At 38.3% G+C, this 17,876-nt stretch overlaps 1 protein-coding gene across 1 annotated transcript; it reads left to right on the top strand.

Moving 5' to 3' along the window:
* Positions 1–56: 56 nt before the first annotated feature.
* On the top strand, positions 57–17,780 carry UPB1 (beta-ureidopropionase 1). Its single transcript, XM_072879735.1, has 10 exons — positions 57–157; positions 767–938; positions 2,483–2,570; positions 3,278–3,372; positions 4,647–4,808; positions 8,813–8,982; positions 12,427–12,508; positions 13,346–13,388; positions 14,529–14,683; positions 17,555–17,780. Exons 1-10 carry the CDS (start codon positions 57–59, stop codon positions 17,636–17,638), a joined length of 1,152 nt encoding a protein of 383 aa, XP_072735836.1. The 3' UTR covers positions 17,639–17,780.
* The last annotated feature ends 96 nt before the right edge of the window (positions 17,781–17,876 follow it).

A 17,876-nucleotide genomic window follows, 5' to 3' on the forward strand; every position in this document is an offset into this window, starting at 1 on the left:
GTCAGCGCGCGCCCAGCCGTCTGCGCGCCTCGCCTCGTCCCCTGCCGCGCTGCGCCATGGCGGGAGGCCTGAAGTCGCTGGAGTCATGCTTGGAGCAGCACATCCCGCCCGAGGATCTCGCCGAGGTGAAGCGGATCCTCTACGGGGGCGAGGCAAGGTGCGCTGCTCGGACGGGCTCGCCTCCCTCTCCCCCGCGGGGGAGGTCGTGTCCCGTCCCGTCTCCCTCCTCTCCCTCGGTCTGGATGCCCAGCCCGGGAGTGAGGCGGAAGGAGTCAGCTTGAGGAAGGGTGCGTAAGGGCGCAGGGGGAGGCTGAAAGTAGGAAGAAGGGTAGGTCCTGTGGTGCTTGTGGTACTCCTGTGAGGTTAGGCTGTGGTGAGATAACTGGAGGTAATCCAAGTTGGGGAAGCAGGGCGGTAGAGAGGTCGTATGAGAAGGTGGCTGACTGGAATGAAAGACCTGAGTTTTGAGGGGGGCTGGGGAGGTCGTGGCTTCGGGCTGAGGGAGCTGGAAAAGTGGGGATCTAACATGAGGAAAAATATGTTGGAGGAACAGTGTTTATAATCTGGAGGTGGCAGATGAAAGTTTGTACGTATGTGCTCCTTGATTTCTGTAACAAGGTAATAGTGTCTGGAAGTCGTGGTTATAGAGGCGGGCGCTGGGAGTTTGCTGCCATGGAGAGCAGTGAGGTTTGCATGTGTCCTGGTGTTCAGAGCAGAAAAGGAGAACATCTCATCTTGAAATGTCTTTGTTTCCTGTTCAATCCAGAAAACTTAATTTGCCAGCTGCTGCTCTATCAGCAGCTCAGGAAAGAGATTTTGAGCTACAGGGCTATGGATTTGAAGCTGCTCCAGAGCAATTGAGAAGGCCACGTATTGTTCGAGTAGGACTGGTACAAAATAAAATTCCACTTCCCACAGACACAGCTGTGGCAGTCCAGGTACACAAACTGGGATCTGGGCCGTTTGTGTGTAACTCCTCTTCTGCTGGATTGAGAAATAACATGCTTCGGTTGTTGATGTTAGAAACTCCATCATGAAATGTCTGCTGATTGTCTGGCAATGTAGGACCCATCACTATCTTAATACAGCATACTGTAAGAAATTCTAATGAAACATTGTTTTATTGTTACTCAGAAACATCTGTTGTGTTGTGTTTACCTAGTGAATTGCCCAACCTGTTTGCGGTTTTTCCAAAGCTAAATATTTTGTCACTGATTTTGTACATGAAAATCCTTTGCCTTAAAATGAAACAGAGAATCATTTACCTGAAATCAAAAGAGATGGCAACCCATGGAAACCACAGGTGCAGTTCTTGTTTAATTGAGAAATGTTCCATTATAGGAAAATGCATTAGAGTAAACACAGATTAATAAAGCTGTGTTCATTACTTTTGTACAGCAGTAAAGCAATCTTACTACAAGGTGACCATCATCTCCTAATATCTTGGACACAAAAGCGATGAGGTGACATATATAGAAATAGCCTCCTAAAAGTAGCTTTAAAAAAGTGAAAGAAAATGCCACATTTATAAAATCTCCTGGAGTCATAGTTTGGCACAGTGACAGGACAGAACATTTCTGAGGTAATTTGTTTTGGAAAGATTACCTGTCACAGATGCAAGTAATTAGTTCAGTATATGGATCAAGTTTGTGGATTCTTTGTAGCATCTGTTAAAAAGACTACCAGTTATATTAATGATTTACCTTATAAATAACTAGTTAACTATTTCTGTAAATCAGTGTACAGTTGTTGAGTTCATAGGTCACTGTTGACTTGTCTTGCATCTTTCTTTTTTCTTTATTGACACCTGAAAGTATCAATGCAAAGTGCTGCACCTATGCTCATCTTTAAGTAGAATACTCAAGAAAAAAGTACTTTGAAACAATGTTTTTTGACTAATTAATAAATGCTTTGATTTTTTTTTTCTTGGTAATAATCTATTTAGTTCTTTGGACAGAGGGATTTAGAAAATAGTTTGGAGTTAACTTCTAGAGAGTGTCCAAGATCCATGTGTCTGAGCAGGATTTGGAGATAACCAAGGAAATGGACTGTCCTTGCCTCATATTTTAAGATTCTGAGTACTTGACTTTGAATTCATGTTTACTTAACATCGTTCTGTAGGTTGTTTACGATGAGCAGCAAAATAATAATTTTTGCTGATTCTGTTAAGATTTTTAGCTATTTGCAAGTCAGTCAGCAATGAGTTGCTATATATTTAAATGTTGTAACCATGGAATTAGAACTCCATTGGATTGCTTTCTCTATTTTTGGTGTCTAAAAGCTTTTAAAAATCTGTATCTAACTCTTTCTATTATCAGTGCTGAGGGATGATAACTTCTTGAGGTATTCCCCCTGAAAGCAATGGGACTAAGTATAGAACAAGATAAACTTAATGTGTACAAAGCTTGTAAAACCAGGCTATTAATATACAAGTGAGTTAGAACATACAGCTTTTTTATAGTGTGACACTTCTCTCAATCAGGTGGCTGCACTGCACAGACGAATTGAGGAGATTGTCGAAGTAGCTGCTATATGCGGGGTCAACATAGTTTGTTTCCAGGAGGCTTGGAGTGAGTATTTTCTGTGACTCCTTCTAGGTTGTCAGAGGTCAAGTTCCTTCTATTTTAACAAGTGTCCTGTACTAGAAGTATGTCTTGTAAGCAAACAGCAGAGACATTCCAAGATACAACAGTTGACTTTACTGATGTGCTTTCTAAAGGAGAAAACAAAGAGTCTTAGTTAGCAGAATTGTATGGAAGATGTACATGAATTCTGTTATATTGAAGACTGGTGTATGCTGCAACAATGATATTTGTAGGTGTGTTCCTTCTTCTTGTCATCCTTCATGATCCTTTCCTCGCTTTTTTTCTTCTAAAACTTTGGGTTTTTTCTAGACGGATATTAAAATTTTAAAAATCTAATTTTAATTAAAATGGAGTCTTTGAGGCTTAATAGAGGTGAAAACCAAAATGAAGGCCTGAGTTATGAAAACAGGTTATTCACAGAAAGTGTACACTAGTGACTGAGGTGTATTTTGTATTTTTACCTCCTTTAAGACTTTACTAAGTTAATTCTTTCTCTTCTACTTTGCTCTGTGTGGGGCAAAACTCCTTGCCCTTGCTAAAAATATTTTTAAATCGCTTTTGCCTTTAAACAAGGAAAACAGTTGAATCATTCTTAAGTGTTTAATTTTTTATCTGTATTCATGCAAACAGTGTGTATTTCTTGAGTGCCATGAACATTCTTGTAAGTTTTGTCTTGCATTGGTGTTTTCCAGCCATGCCCTTTGCTTTTTGTACAAGAGAGAAGCTTCCTTGGACTGAATTTGCTGAGTCAGCAGAGGATGGGCCAACAACAAAATTCTGTCAAGAGGTAAAAAAACAACCAAGCAAAACAAACCCCCACATCCAGCTTCCAACCCGAGCCCATAACTGCCGCTGATTAGCATGGATTTCTTCCTTATGTATCGGTCTTGTACCACTGAGAAAACTGAAATAATAAAAAATAAGTTTTCACCTTGCTTAACAAATATTATGACAGTGAGTGAAGTAGAAATGGACAACTGTGCTCAATATTTATTTTTTAAACTGCTTTGCATTGATAGACTGCCTCGTACCATGGAAGGCATATGAAACTGCCCATTTAACTATTCCTGAATTTTACAGAGGAAGAACGATTCTTCATACAAATATTTCCAATTTCCATTTAAAAGGTGTTTCTTGCCTGAACAGTTCAGCATTAAACAATGCTTGTATGAAGGTGTGAGGAGAAGAATAGCTAGCCTTTTCTGAACAGGGAACACTTTCACACCAATCTTTTGCATCTCCCTGTGAAATGACACAAAATGTAGGGGGCTTTTTATGGACCCAAGGAGGTTTGTTATTGTCTGGCTCTTATTTTTCCAGAGACTGTCGATTGCCAGGGTGGCAGAGTTCATTTTTGGTTTCTGACTTTTTTTTTTTAATAAGGGATTTCAGTTATTTTCTTTTACAAGTGATTGAAGCAACAAAAGACTGATTTAATGTCAAATTTGCCCAGATATGCACTGATCTATTAAGCTTTTGTAGACAGCATAGTATCTTTAGTCTGATCTAGGGCAAGTATGTGTTGCTTCTCACTATGGAATTAATGACAGTATGGACGTTTGGAGAAATAAAAGAAAGAGAAGTGATTTGAAGGCAAAGAGAATGTACTAGTAAACTGGCAGTCAGAAGTTGCTATGTTTTTCACTCACGCCTATGTTATTTAACATTTATAGTTAACATGTGACGCTGTTTTACATTTCCCTTTTTTTTTTTTTTAAATGTTTTCAGCTAGCCATGGTGTCTTTCATTCTGGTATACCACTCATGTGGTAGAGGTTGGCTTTGTAGTTTGACAATTGCTGTTAGGATGCTTTTTTTCTTGTTGGTACCTTGCATTTTTAGTTGAAGGATTCAGGTGGAAAGCTCTCTGTGATGTATCCATCTTTGATGAAGAAACTGCGGTGATGTGGACGTGCCAGCATGGGGTTTAGCATTAGCCCTCGGTAACAGTCAGAGTAATGTACCAGATGAAAATTTTTTTTTTAATCCTTCTTTATGAACAAAAAATGAAAATAATTACTGAGGCTTGTGTATAATAGAAGAATTGTCTTCATTTGTATAGCTGGCAAAGAAATACAATATGGTTGTGGTATCTCCAATCCTGGAGCGAGATGAAATACATGGGGGAACTCTGTGGAATGCTGCAGTGGTCATTTCTAATTCTGGAGCTGTCCTTGGCAAAAGTAGGAAAAATCACATTCCAAGGGTTGGAGATTTCAATGAGGTAAGATGCAGTATTGTGATTATCAAGCTAGTCTTACTTTGCAGCTCTTGTTTGTGTCAGCATGTGTTGTATCAGAGTCATATTGGCAGGAAATGTAATGTATTTCTAAAAAATGTGGTTCATTAAGTGTCAAATCAGTTTGTCTCAGGTGAAATTATAGTAAGTTAGTTTATCAAGCATAGAGAGTGATGACTCTTAAAGGACAAGTAACATTGAGTCTTTGTCGTGTAGTCTTCCTTGGCCTGATGGAAACTACAAAAGTATCGAGAATCTTCAAAACAAAATTCTGTAAGTCACAGCTTTTATGTTAATTGTGTGTGATTGGCTCAGATAGCTTTTGCATGTGCGCATGTTGAATTTATTTTAATTTGGAAGGCAATTGTTACATGATTCAGGTGTGAGCATTATTTGTGGTCTTGATCTCTGTTTCTCTGTGAGGTTGTCTTGGTAATGACAGTTCTTTTGCTCATGTTTCTTTGAGCAGAATCCCTTAATTCATTACGCTTCTGACTGAATAGCTGGTTTACGGAATCTTCTGTTTACTAATCACATTACTTCCACTGAAGCCCCCAGCAGTTTTCAGGCCATCCTCCAGAATCAGCTTCAGAAACTGGACTGGTAGTAAAGGCAATGTCAGAAGAAAACTGGTAGATCTGAAATGTGTTTATCCATCCATAGAATTATCACAAGCAGAAAGATCAGGATTAAAAATTAACCGAAGTCTAAAAATACATTGTCTTACCTAACTAAATCTCTCCTTGTCAGCTAGAGTGAGTAATTAACAGAGGCATTTCTTCTAAGCACTGGGGGCTATATACCTGCTGTTGCTTTTGTTCCCTGTCCAAATGCTCCAGTCACTCAACTGAGGCGTCAGAATCCAAACTGGTTTTTTATTAATTTTAGAAGTTTTTTTTGTGTCTTGAAACTTCATGTTCAAAGACTTCTGGAAGTTTTGACCTGGGCTTCCAGACCTGATCAGACTGGTTTGTGTTTCTTCAGAGGAGGCTGTTAATAGGTTTCTACGCAATGAATTTCTGGCACAGGCCTGTCAGTCACTGGTGTTGACTTCTATCTTTAACAATTATTTTGGTATTTAATATTATTTTATCGGATCTGTCTTTTAGCTAGCAAAACGGTAACTAACAAACCCATATAAAATACAAGGACTAATAAAAATGAATTTTGGTTACTTTCCGTATTCTTGATTTGTTCCTTGTGTAATCAAACAAAAAATAAATTCCTGTTGCTTGTGCTAAAATATGATGTCTTTCAGTTTTCCAGACAGTCTTTGTGGAGCACCAACAGATTCCAGGAAATTTCTTGTTTCCAGCTATGAAACTGTAATGAAAGACACCTAAAAAAAGAAAATATTTTTACTTTTCCATGTGAAGTATAAATAGAGTTTCATTAAGAGTTCTGCATAATTCCTAAAAGGAGTTAGTTCTTATAATCTGAAATGCCAAAATTTCCACCAAAAAAATCTATTTATATCTTGCAGGTATACTATAATGATTTGACACTTCTTGTTGTATCTACCTCATTATAGAAGCAAGTAGTGTTTACCCAAAACACCGCTGTCTTTTTAGCTAGTTTTGTTAGCAAAGCATTAAGTCCATTCTTCTGAGCTGAGCAATTCTGATAGAGGAACTTTAGAAACCACCAAGACCACAGGGAAGGATTATGTTCATGTTGTTTTCTTTACCAACAAAGTTAACCCCCAAGGAAGGGTTGAATTTGAAATTATTTTTTGTGGATTGTCTCTGTAGAGCAGATAGGGAAAGGAGCTTTGTTAAAATCATCCTTGTTGAATTGGTGAGAACTAAATGGAAAGGGGAAAGAGACTGGTCTGTAACCTATTCAGCCATGTGTGGGAGGGCATATAAATAAACAAAAATCAATCCTTCTTGAGACATCACAGTTTGTTGCTGTGGAGATGATTGTGACCTCTGGTGAGGAATAAAGAAATAAGAACTGATGAATTCCCTGAAGCAACAGCATTTTTGTTTTTCTTCTCCTATTGTAATAAAAGAAAACTGAGAATAGAAGAAAAAATGGAAACATATTCAGTCAGTGGAATTTTTTTGAAAAAGGATTGTGTGAGTGCCCAACACGTGGTGTGCTCGCTACAGACATGAAAGGAGATAAAATCCGTGCCCAAGGGACTGTGCAAATTCATGAGACCTGATGATAAATAAGTAACATGAGACGTCACATTTACTGGACATACTGAGCCTCTAGTCCTTCTTGGTTCCAAAAGGTGATCCCCCTGTATCTATCATGCTGGTCTCCTACACTTAGATGAGGCCCTAGTTTGTTCCCCAGCTGTAGCTGTGCTTGCTTTAGGCCTGATGTGGTTCTGCTTCCTTCAAGACCAATGGCAGTGGTTGTTACAAAGGACAAATAGTTTCAATACAAAGGGAATTGTTTTACAACACACCTTTCTTATATGATAAGAGACACGCCCCATTGGGTCAGGCTGGTAGATTATGTACCTTGCTTTTCTGTCTCTGAGATCATCACAAAAAGGTTCTATTAGGAATAAGTCTGGCCATTCTGCAACTTTTGTACTCCACAGTCATTGTATTAGGGATGTTGGGTGGCATGTTCCTGTCCATTTTGTTTCTTATCTGTGGTTCTTTTATCAGTGACTTTGTCTAATCCCTTCTGAACCTGGTGATAATACCTGCTTTCACAAAGAAGCATATTTCAGAAGCGTGCTGCCTGCTGCATGAAAAAAGTTACTTAGGTTGAAAACAGGTACAAGAGTGTAATTTCAGTCAATACCTACTACTGCTGCTGCTTTGGGATTTCTGTATTCATCTTATCCACTGCCTTTGTGATTTTGTAAATCTCATAACATCGCCATCAGCCTTCTGTCTGCAGTTTGAAGAGCCTTTTTAGTTGCTCCTCACAAGGGAGCTGCCCCATCCCCTTCAATTGTTTCAGTTGCCTTTGCTTATTCCGTCTCTAGTATATCCTTATTGAGATGCAGGCGCTAGAATTGCCCAGAGTACTCAAGCCATGGGCACACAGAATTCTTATAAACCATCAAAATGATGTTTTCTGTTACGTTCCAAGACCCTTCCTGTTGATGTCTGAGATTTTCTTGGGTTTTTGACTACCACTGAGCACTAAGCGGGCAACTGTCAATGACTCCCCGCATACCCTTTTCTTGTATCTGGGAAGAACTATTTCTGTACATTTCATGTAGAGTATCTCTGTGAATGTTTGTCTCTCTTAATAGCTGTTAGCAGTGCCCTGTCCTTCTCTTCACTAGTGCCTTTTCCAGGAACCAGTGCATTTCTAATTGTTTAGAAATGTTTGATGTGATAAGAGGAAAGTTCGCAGCATATGGTAAATGGGATCTTTTAAGCCAACAGTTGGCTCCAGTTTCTTTAAGGAGTGTTCTCTAGATTTATCCTGTGGTTTTCCTGGTGGTAGTTTCAAGGCTTCTGTTTGTTTAGAGCAATAGGCATATAGGAAATTTAAATAACCAATTTTAGCTATACACTGACATTTCCTTATAGCATTCATTACATAACAGGTGAATGTAAAGGAATTTGGTGTTCTTTAAACAGTGTTCATCATCTCTCTCTTTAATCAGAATCAGAGGATTGTGATGGCTTAGGAAAACTTATGTGGTGAAAGTACTAAGAGAGGTGCCTAAAGTTTGGCACCTTTGTGGATCTCTCTTAAGCTTCTGTAGAAGTTTCTAGCATTAATAGAAGTGTTTATGTCAAAGTCAGACACTGCTTAGGTGTAGTATGAGTGAAGGGGTACAGAAAGGGGCTTGAATTTGATCTCAGCAGCCTGAGCGCGCCACTTTTTGCTATATATCCATTACAGTGCAGCTACGTACTAAATGAAAGGTGTCCCCGCTCATGGTGTAATGACTTGAAGCTGGTAATCAGAAATTGGGAAGTGTCAAAGCAGTGTTGGAGGTATTTCTTCTCACTTTTTTAAGAAGTCTGCATTTGTGGTTTTTTTGTTTCTTTTGTTTGTAGTCTGCTTACTATATGGAAGGAAATACAGGACACCAAGTGTTTCAGACACAGTTTGGAACGATTGCTGTGAATATCTGCTATGGGCGCCATCACCCTCTGAACTGGCTCATGTTTAGTATGAATGGCGCAGAGATCATCTTTAACCCTTCAGCCACTATTGGAACGCTCAGGTAAAATACAAACTGATTTAGGCTGTTGCACGCTTTTTGGGTTAAGTGAACCTCTGAGCCCCTCACTGGCACTTTGGGGCACCTTGCTGAGGTCTTGGAACCTGAGGTATCACCTCCTTGTTTTGCCTTCACGAAGGAATCCGCATTCTTCTCCATCTGGAGTTTTGGGCTACCAGTCTGCTCATAGTCACTAATTATCTTCCAGAACTTTAGTTGTCCATCTGCAGGTCTTTTGTCTCTGAGACAGAGTTAACCAGCATCCAGCTGGTGTTCTGAAAACTAATGAGAGTTTATTTGGATTATCTATGTAATATTTTTGCTTTATGATAGGCAGTAGTAATTTACATTCAGGCTTAGCTTGCCAGCTTGCATTGTCCACTTAGGAGCCAATAAGTATGGTATCAAATTGCAGTTTTCAGAGCCAAGCTGAGAAACCCTTTTCTCAGAAACAATTTTTTTTTTTAACTGTTGGCAATTTTGTGACTATCAGGCCTCTTGAACCAGACTGAACCAGTGTAAACTGTTTCCCTTGAGATTAATCATCTGCAGATTGACATTAATTGCACCCTACTGACTTGACTTCCTAAAAGAAAAAAGAAAACCAGCTCAGTGAGCTAAGAAAATACACTTCTTAGCTAGCCCATAATGATTAATTTGTGGATTAGATCTTGAATATTCTTTGCCTCTACATTATCAGCATCAGTCACGTTTCAATATAATAACCTTTGACTGTGCCATGCTTCCAAAGCATCATCTGACACAGGCTGTGTATTGCTTGGGATACTATAATGTGATGCAAAATAACTGCATTTCTCTGGGGCCGATGGGGGGCCTTTCTTTAGGTAGAAACCTGATAGAAATGGTTTCAGTGGTTCTGTATACCACTATTCTTGACAAAGTCACCATGCCTTCCTTTCATTGTCATTGTATTCTGTTCTTTGCCGTACTACTCAATACTTTCAAATTCCAAATTAGACTGTAAATTGAGGTGTGGGATTCCGGAACGTGTCTACACATCAGCTTAACACATGATAGAACAACTGTGCTTTTTCTTTTTTTTTTTTTTTTTTCTCCTGATAACAGTAGGCTCTGAAAAGTAATTTAGTATTGTATAATTTTTACATACATATGACTGAGGAAGTGATGGTAGTTTATGCTTAATTATAAATATTAATATTTTTAACCCTTATCAGCATAAGTGGTTAGCTTTGTACAGGGCGGCAGGGAAAGTCTGGCTTTGCAGAGTGCTTTGGAACAAAAACATTCCTTTGTAAGTTAAAAAGCTGTATTTTGGGCTAGCTCAACTGTCTTTGAGTTTCCAGCTCCAAAGATAAGTTTTAGGAAGCTAACAGGAGCATATTTCATTGTTACTGATGATATTGTAATAGAAGTATAATATCCAGTAGCAAACAAAAAAAGACGACCTACTGATCTCTTACAATACTAAAAATTCTTTCTCATTTCTCTTCTCTCCCTTCAGCTGGGCTTGTGGTGTGGACTAATTGCAGAATGCTTTCATTTTTATTTCTTTAAACCTAGAGGAAGAGATTTTTTCCAGTGTCAGTTTTGTAAACCTTAATGTATGAAATGTTCAGGCAATATAGACTTGCTAACTGGGTATACAAGACGGCAGAAGAGTTAGAAGTGTAAGAGGAATATCTTTTTTAGCATTTTCCATTTCTTCAGGATTCACCCAATCCCCTCTCTTTACCTCTTTAATGTAAATCTGGAGTTTTGCTGTCTCTGTAACAAGGTCCAAGAATATTAATCCAATTCTTGTGGCTGACCAGCTAGAAAATTCTGAGGACATTGAGCATTCATAGTAGGGTAGAAATGGTGAAAAACAGATTAGAGGCATAAAATTTTCATACCCACAGCCAGTTCAGATGCAGAGAACCATGTATTTACAAACCTGGAGAGTAGAACTGTAAGTTAGATGCAGTATTCTGTCATTCAAACTGCCTCAAATAGTTTTTGGTATAAAAGATAATTTAGGTTGTGTAATGTTGGAAAATGTCCTTTGAAAAGAGTTGAATGAATACACAATGCTTTTGGGGCATTTATGTCACTACTAGAAGAATATTTGTGATGTTTGTCCACTTACAGCCCATTAACAGGAGAGCAAACAGAAATTACCCTGTTGTCATACAGCACTTCATTGGTACTCTGGGTGCTTCAGGCTCTCCTAATTATTGGCTTTCACTTGGTTGTTTTTAAGCATATAATTTTATTGCAAGAAGAGGACTCTTGAGGCCCATGTAAAAACTGTGTCTGGGGTTGGTCGCTTCTTGGCTATAGCCTTTTTTTCCTGTTTCTCTTCTTCTGTGAAATTGTAATTTGCTGGAGCTTTTCAATAAAATCCCTTTTTTTTTTTAGAAGAGCTGGCTGCCAGACTCAAAGCAATTGAGAAAAGAGGCAATAAACCAAGTCCTTTCAATCAGTCGAATGACCATCTCTTAAGATTCTTGAGTCTGACTGGGAGATTAATGAGTCAGATGCTTGCAACCTTGCCTTGGTACTCAGAAACTGGCAGGTACATGCTGTCACAGGAGTGTACAAATTGTATCACCTTTGTTTTGGAGCTCTTGGGTACTTCCAGACCTCCTATTAACTAATCTGATCCCTGTGTATCAAACAATTTAATAAGAAGATGACTATTTTGGTTTTAAACATCAGTCGGAATTGAAATCTCCTTTGGAAAAGAGGTAGAGGCTTGTAAAAGAGAAGGAATTTTTTATTCCTCAATTCTTGGGTTTTATGTAAATTTAGTGACTGGTTTAATAGATAATTACTGGGAAGTTATTGGGATGCTTTTGTTAAACATGCTTTCTTTTTCATTAACCCACCATGGGAAAATCACTTACTGGAAAGTGCTATGAAAACTGTGGTTGAAATAACAGAAGTAGGAGGTTTTGGTGGAAATTGATTTTTCTTTTCCTTTATTTTTTTTATTATTCCTGTAATTAGTTTTTTTTCATTCGCTGCTGCAAAAGCCTCTCCTGGACCATTTTGGGGAAAAAAGGAGGCAACTTGTATGAATCTCTTACAGCTTTGCTGCAGAATGATGTTTTGTATATTGAAAGTTAATGGAATGTGAAAGCACATGTATAAAGCCTTTGCACAATTTGGAGAGTAAAACATTTTACACTTTAATTACTTTGAAAATCTTGAGATGTGTTAATTGTTTCTCTTTTTTGTTTGCCATGACAAAGCCATATTTACCAGGTTATCAGATAGAATTGTTTATACCTATATTTGAGCAGAAAATAATTATAGTGCTTGGCTGTGTCTGTGGGGAGATTTTGATTGTAAGAGCAAGATCAGTCTTAGCAGCTAACTTTGTCGTCTTTGACAGAAAATGTACAGTGCGAGACAGTCATAATCTAAATTCAGCTCTGAAGTGGACAAGTAGTGAATACCTTCCTCCTCTTTTGTGTATTGCAGCGAATCACTGTGGCCAATTGAAGCAAGAAATGCTGCCATAGCTAATCACTGCTTTACATGTCCCATCAACAGGGTAGGAACGGTATGTATCTTCACTTTGTTATTTCATTTCATAATTTAGGTATTGTAGCATGAGCTAATTCAAGGTAATGAACTGAATAGCACTAGACTGCATAGATTCCTCTACTGTATAACTACTGTATTAGTGTTTATAATATGATTTGAAGATGGACAGTGATAAAGAAATTGAGAGCTGCCTTGTTGCTGGCAGCCTACTTTTTGGTTGCAGCTGCTTCCTGCTGTTGAATTGCTCTCTTTGTAATAGGCACCCACCCTTTTGCTAATTCTCCTAGTTTCTGTGGTGAAAACAGTATTCTTTTAGCCAAAACGACTGAAAATGAAATATATCCTCAAGTCAGTGGTACACAACTGGTTGCTGTTGTACAGATAATACCTCTTTCTGGACACTGAAATTCTATAATGAAAATTAATACTGCCCACAATAGATCATTCTTGCTTTCAGATTAGTCCAAATACCCTACATGTGTGTTCTTTTATAAGGTTCCCTGCAAAAATCCAGTCTTGTTCTTGCTGTTATGTGAATACATTTGCCTTCTTTTGTGATCTGCAAAGATGGGTTTGGTTAAATGTCTCTTCTTTAGACTTGTGAAACTGATATGAGACATGTTCCCCAAAGTGTATGAGCAACAGGCAGTGATACAAAAAGATCTTGTTTTCTAGCCTATCCGTCATAGAAACTAGGCCCCTTTGATGACTCCCTTCAGACAGTGCTGATAGTACGCCAGAAAAAATCTTAATAGATTTATATAAACTTCCATGCTAAATATGGTAGACTAGCAAGGATTTCTTCAATGACATGGAATTATACTGCCACCTACGGATCGCTCTTATTTCACAGGAATACTACAAAAATGCCTTTACTTCCGGAGATGGTGGAAAAGGTATGTTCAGAAATCACATTCAGTGGTTGCTAATAATTAACTAGAAAGTCTGAAGAAACAATAGCTCTCCTGCAGGTGTCTATCCCATGACAGCTATGGTAGCTAGCAACTGCCTTGCTTAAGACTGCTGTTTTGTAAGCTGGAGACAAGCAGCACTTCCTGTTAAAGGTGGTGGTACCACGGTGTATGGTCACCAGAAGTTCATACCTAATGTTTCCATATACTTTCAGAGGACTAAGAGTTTTGGAGTCAATGTAGTTGTAGGACTGGAAGACAGAAATCCCACAAATTAGCCTGTGTTATCAGTGCATGCATGATGATTTATTTGTATTTTTAAGATTATTAACAGTAATAGCCCTAACCTGAATCCCTGGCCAAGCCATTTTGCCCTGTTTCACAGATTTGCTGGAAGTTAAAGAAGAGAATGCTCAAGAATAGCATTCTCAAAGAAGAGCATGAGATTTGCTTGTATGTACTTCACTTTTATGTTGAAACACTATAATTTGTCCTGTGACAACCATGACAGCTTCTGGCTTAATCTGGAGTGGGCTTGAGCGGGTTCCTTTAGCTAGTTTTGGAGCTAAGTGTTTGTAGAAGCTGCGTCAAAAAGATCAGTGGTATCCATTGCTTAGTAGTACCACAGATCTAGCCGACTTTTGGCACAACTCAGAGTTGTGCAGTAGGAAGTAAGATTTTTTTTCCGTGCCTCAAATCCCAGTGTTTTCACTTCTGACTTTGTACTGAAAATTGAATGGGTGCATCTCTGTCAGCTGTTCCGGAAATGTAAGATTTGACAACTAGAATTCATTTAAATTCTACATTAAAGAAAACAAAGAAAGCAAAGCTAGTTCAGAGACTTAGTAATGGGAAAGCATAATAATGCATTATTTAAAAGGCAATGCAGTGAGTTTTTTCCTGTTAATTCAGTATATGTGAAAGCTGTACTGTGCATGAAAGTAACTACTGCTCAAACCTGCAGTTACCTTAGGATTGTGCTGTGTCTCTTCAGGATGATACCTTGCTTAAAGCACAGTGAGCAAGCAACCACAAGAAATTGAGCCAGGTTTTATGGGACACTGCATGTTAAGTTGTATACTTATTTGCAGATGGCATTACATGCTTTTTAAAAATTTCTTTAAGCACACCATGACTTGGGCCATTTTTACGGCTCAAGTTACGTAGCTGCACCAGATGGCAGTAGGACCCCAGGGCTCTCTCGCACTCAGGATGGACTTCTGGTGGTAGAGATGGATCTAAATCTTTGCAGGCAAGTCAGTGACAAATGGAATTTTAAGGTAAGCCTGCTTATAAAGAAACAAACTTACATGTGATATTAGAACAAACAAGCTTTCATAATGATCATATAATCTTACAATAGTTAAAAGGCAGACTTTTTTTTTTTTTAACAGTCCAGAGCTTAAATTGTTGAACTAATTTAACAGGATGTTCTGGAGGCCAAAGGCACAAATGGATTCAGAAAAGGAATAGCCAAATTCAGGGAAACTAGGCCAGTAGCTTATAAATTAAAACCTTAGCCTTTGGTCCTTAAGTGCCAGGTCCAGTGAGGATTGCCAGGAGCTCCAAGGACTGCTAGAGGAAGCGTGTGTGGTTTCCTTATGCGAGGTATGTAGGCATTTGTCACTGAGCTGAGATGGGCCTTTGATTTGACCTGGTATGGTAGTTCTTTATATTCTTACAGGCCTTACTTCTCAGTTTTGGTGAAATTTAGTGAAAACTCAAAACCACAGGCATCTTTAAGCTTCTGAGAACTTTCTGTGTGCAAACTTCTTATAGTGTTAACTCCCTGAATTTGTGGACATGTTGAAGCCGTGGAGAAAGAACTGTGTACATTCATCTCTGAAGCATCCTAACACATTTCTGAATTAATTTAAATCAGATTAAGATGACTGCAAGCCTCTCCACGTGGCTTTAGCAAACTCATTTATTACTATTTTTTTGCATTCTGAGATAAAGCTAATTTGGATCATCTGTCCTGAGGGTGTAATTTGATTTAATTTGTCCAGCAGCAGTGCTGGTTTAAAAAATTGCCACCTCAGCACTGCAGTTTGCTAACCCTTCAGTTGTGCCAGTACAAGCTATGTGGGGTGCTATATTGTATACTGGTTTAGTGGAGTGACCAGATTTTTATTTTTTTTTAAACAAACAAACCACACTCTAGTTTCTTCTTCTAATCTGATCGAGTTTACAGCAGCCCCCACAAATACTCTATTGGAACAACAAAGAAGGCAAGCAAAAGGAGAAAAGAGATGGCAACTTCTTAAATAGGCTTTGTTGATGAAGAAAACGTCTTGCTTACTTTTGTGGAGACAGGTCTTTCATTCTAGTCCTCAGTACTGCTAGAGACTAGAATTTTTTCCTATCCACTCTGAAGATCACCATGATGATTTGAATCCTAACAAAGTAGACTGGAACTCCTGGCTAGCAACCGTCACAATATATGTAGGTTCTTCAGTGATAATCTAGTATTTAAAATAAGTAATAATTTGCAAGGAGTGTCAATTTTTGCACATAATGTTACTGCAAGCAGACGTTTATTTCATAGAGCCTGGTTTATTTGGAACCACCTTGTGCATTACAATAAAGTGCAATATATAATGTGTTTTGATTTCAATTTGAAGTAAAAATAGAAATTTTCTGTGGATTTGAAATGCTGAATAAACTTCTTAATTAAAACATAGACATTTCTTAGCTGGAGCTGAATTTCTTTGGTAATGCTGCCAATCCATGTATAGGGACTAAAGACAAAAAGTAATTTCAGGTCGTCTGCTGGACAGAATTGCATTTGTTATTTTACAGATGCGTGTGGTAGGTACATGGTGGTTGACATAGTGGAATTAAATTGTGCTGAGAGATTCCCAGTTTTTTTAAGTCAGGTGGGCATTTAGTTTTGCTTTGCTACCAAAATCTGAGGCCCTTATTGTAGAGTAGGGATTTAGTGTGTCAGGAAACACATGGAGCATTGCTTATAACAGCTTAGTAGGGGTATCTGAACAAAAGCAATTGTATTGATTAGGAAAAACAAACAGTAAAAGCAAAACACTGACCGTTAGCTGTTTTGTATAGAATTGCTTGGGTTTTGTTGTGTTCAAGTCTTGTGCTTTCAGCACCTTAGTTATATGTTGATGGTGTGGATTGCTATTGTTCATCTTTTTGCACATAAGGCACAGCTGTGGCCTTTGTTTATATGACAGGCGATATCTGTTTCCTTTTCCTCTCATTTGTGGCCGAGACAGAGGTAGTTCTTGATATGAGGGGAATGAGGAAGTATGAAGTCATCGTTTATCCACTGCAGAAAACCCTTGATAGCAAGTAGGAACCTATTTAACCTGCTCTGGTAACTGCAATTTGCATTCACTGATGCCTGAAAGGGACATTAAGTACAATGTCTTTGCTAAACTTACAGCAGCAAAATAGTTAAACAAATTGTCCTCATTACGCTCTAGCAAGAAGAAAGTAGTTCGCCCCTCTCGGAGCTAATGTAGACCATGCGCTTCAGAAGAGGATAGTGCACTATGTGAAGTGCTATATTTCAGCCTCCTAGCTTACTGTATCACCCAAAGCAATGATAATATTTCGTATTATTAATGGATAAAGTAAGAGCAACCCAAATACCATCAGTGGCACATCTGCAGACTTATTGCTAGCAGCAGGGTTCATCAGTTGTCAAGGACGTAATATGAAGACATACTTACAGAGACACTCCTTTGCCTTCATTGACATAACTTACTTAAGAGAATATTGTTGATGCATAAGAAAGTAAGTCCACCTTTCACATTCAACTTTCAGCTATCCAGGATAACCAAAATAGCCTTAAGTAATTAGTCAGAAGACATGACTGTCAGTGAAGGAGAGCTGCAAAGCAGGAAGGTGTTTGTTTCAAAGCTCTACTTTTTAGAGTGGAAATGCACTTCTACTCTTTTTTGGGTAGAAGTATAGTTTTAGGCAACACAATGTGAGTGCCTTTATAAAGGTATATTAGTTTGTGCTAAGGCACTGGATGTCTTGCATTTTGAGTGAATTATGATTTTACTGTTTGGTGCAATTAAATATGTCCTCATTTAAAAAAATGGTGGATATAAATATTTTCTACTGAAGTACTTCCATAGCTCACTAAAAGAACTGAAGCTTTGATTTTTCTTTTCCAGATGACTGGTAGATATGAAATGTATGCAGACAAGCTCACTGAAGCAGTCCAGCCTTATTTTATACCCAATATAATCAAAGAGTAAGAGAGAGCATCTCATTACAATCAAATGTTACATAACAAATTAAAAGGTACCGTTGGATGATAGCTTTACTGTGGATCACAAGTTGTTATTTTAATGTTGTCATTTTAATTTCCTGTAACCAACTTTTAAATAATAGCATTCAAAACTGTGTTAAGTAAAATAATTGAAAAATGGCTTCTTGGGGTTGTTTTTTTTGTCATTTACACTGAGTCCAAACTTTTGTTCCTTACTAGAAATA

The sequence above is a fragment of the Ciconia boyciana genome, chromosome 15 (assembly GCF_034638445.1).
Source record: "Ciconia boyciana chromosome 15, ASM3463844v1, whole genome shotgun sequence".
Taxonomy (NCBI): domain Eukaryota; kingdom Metazoa; phylum Chordata; class Aves; order Ciconiiformes; family Ciconiidae; genus Ciconia; species Ciconia boyciana.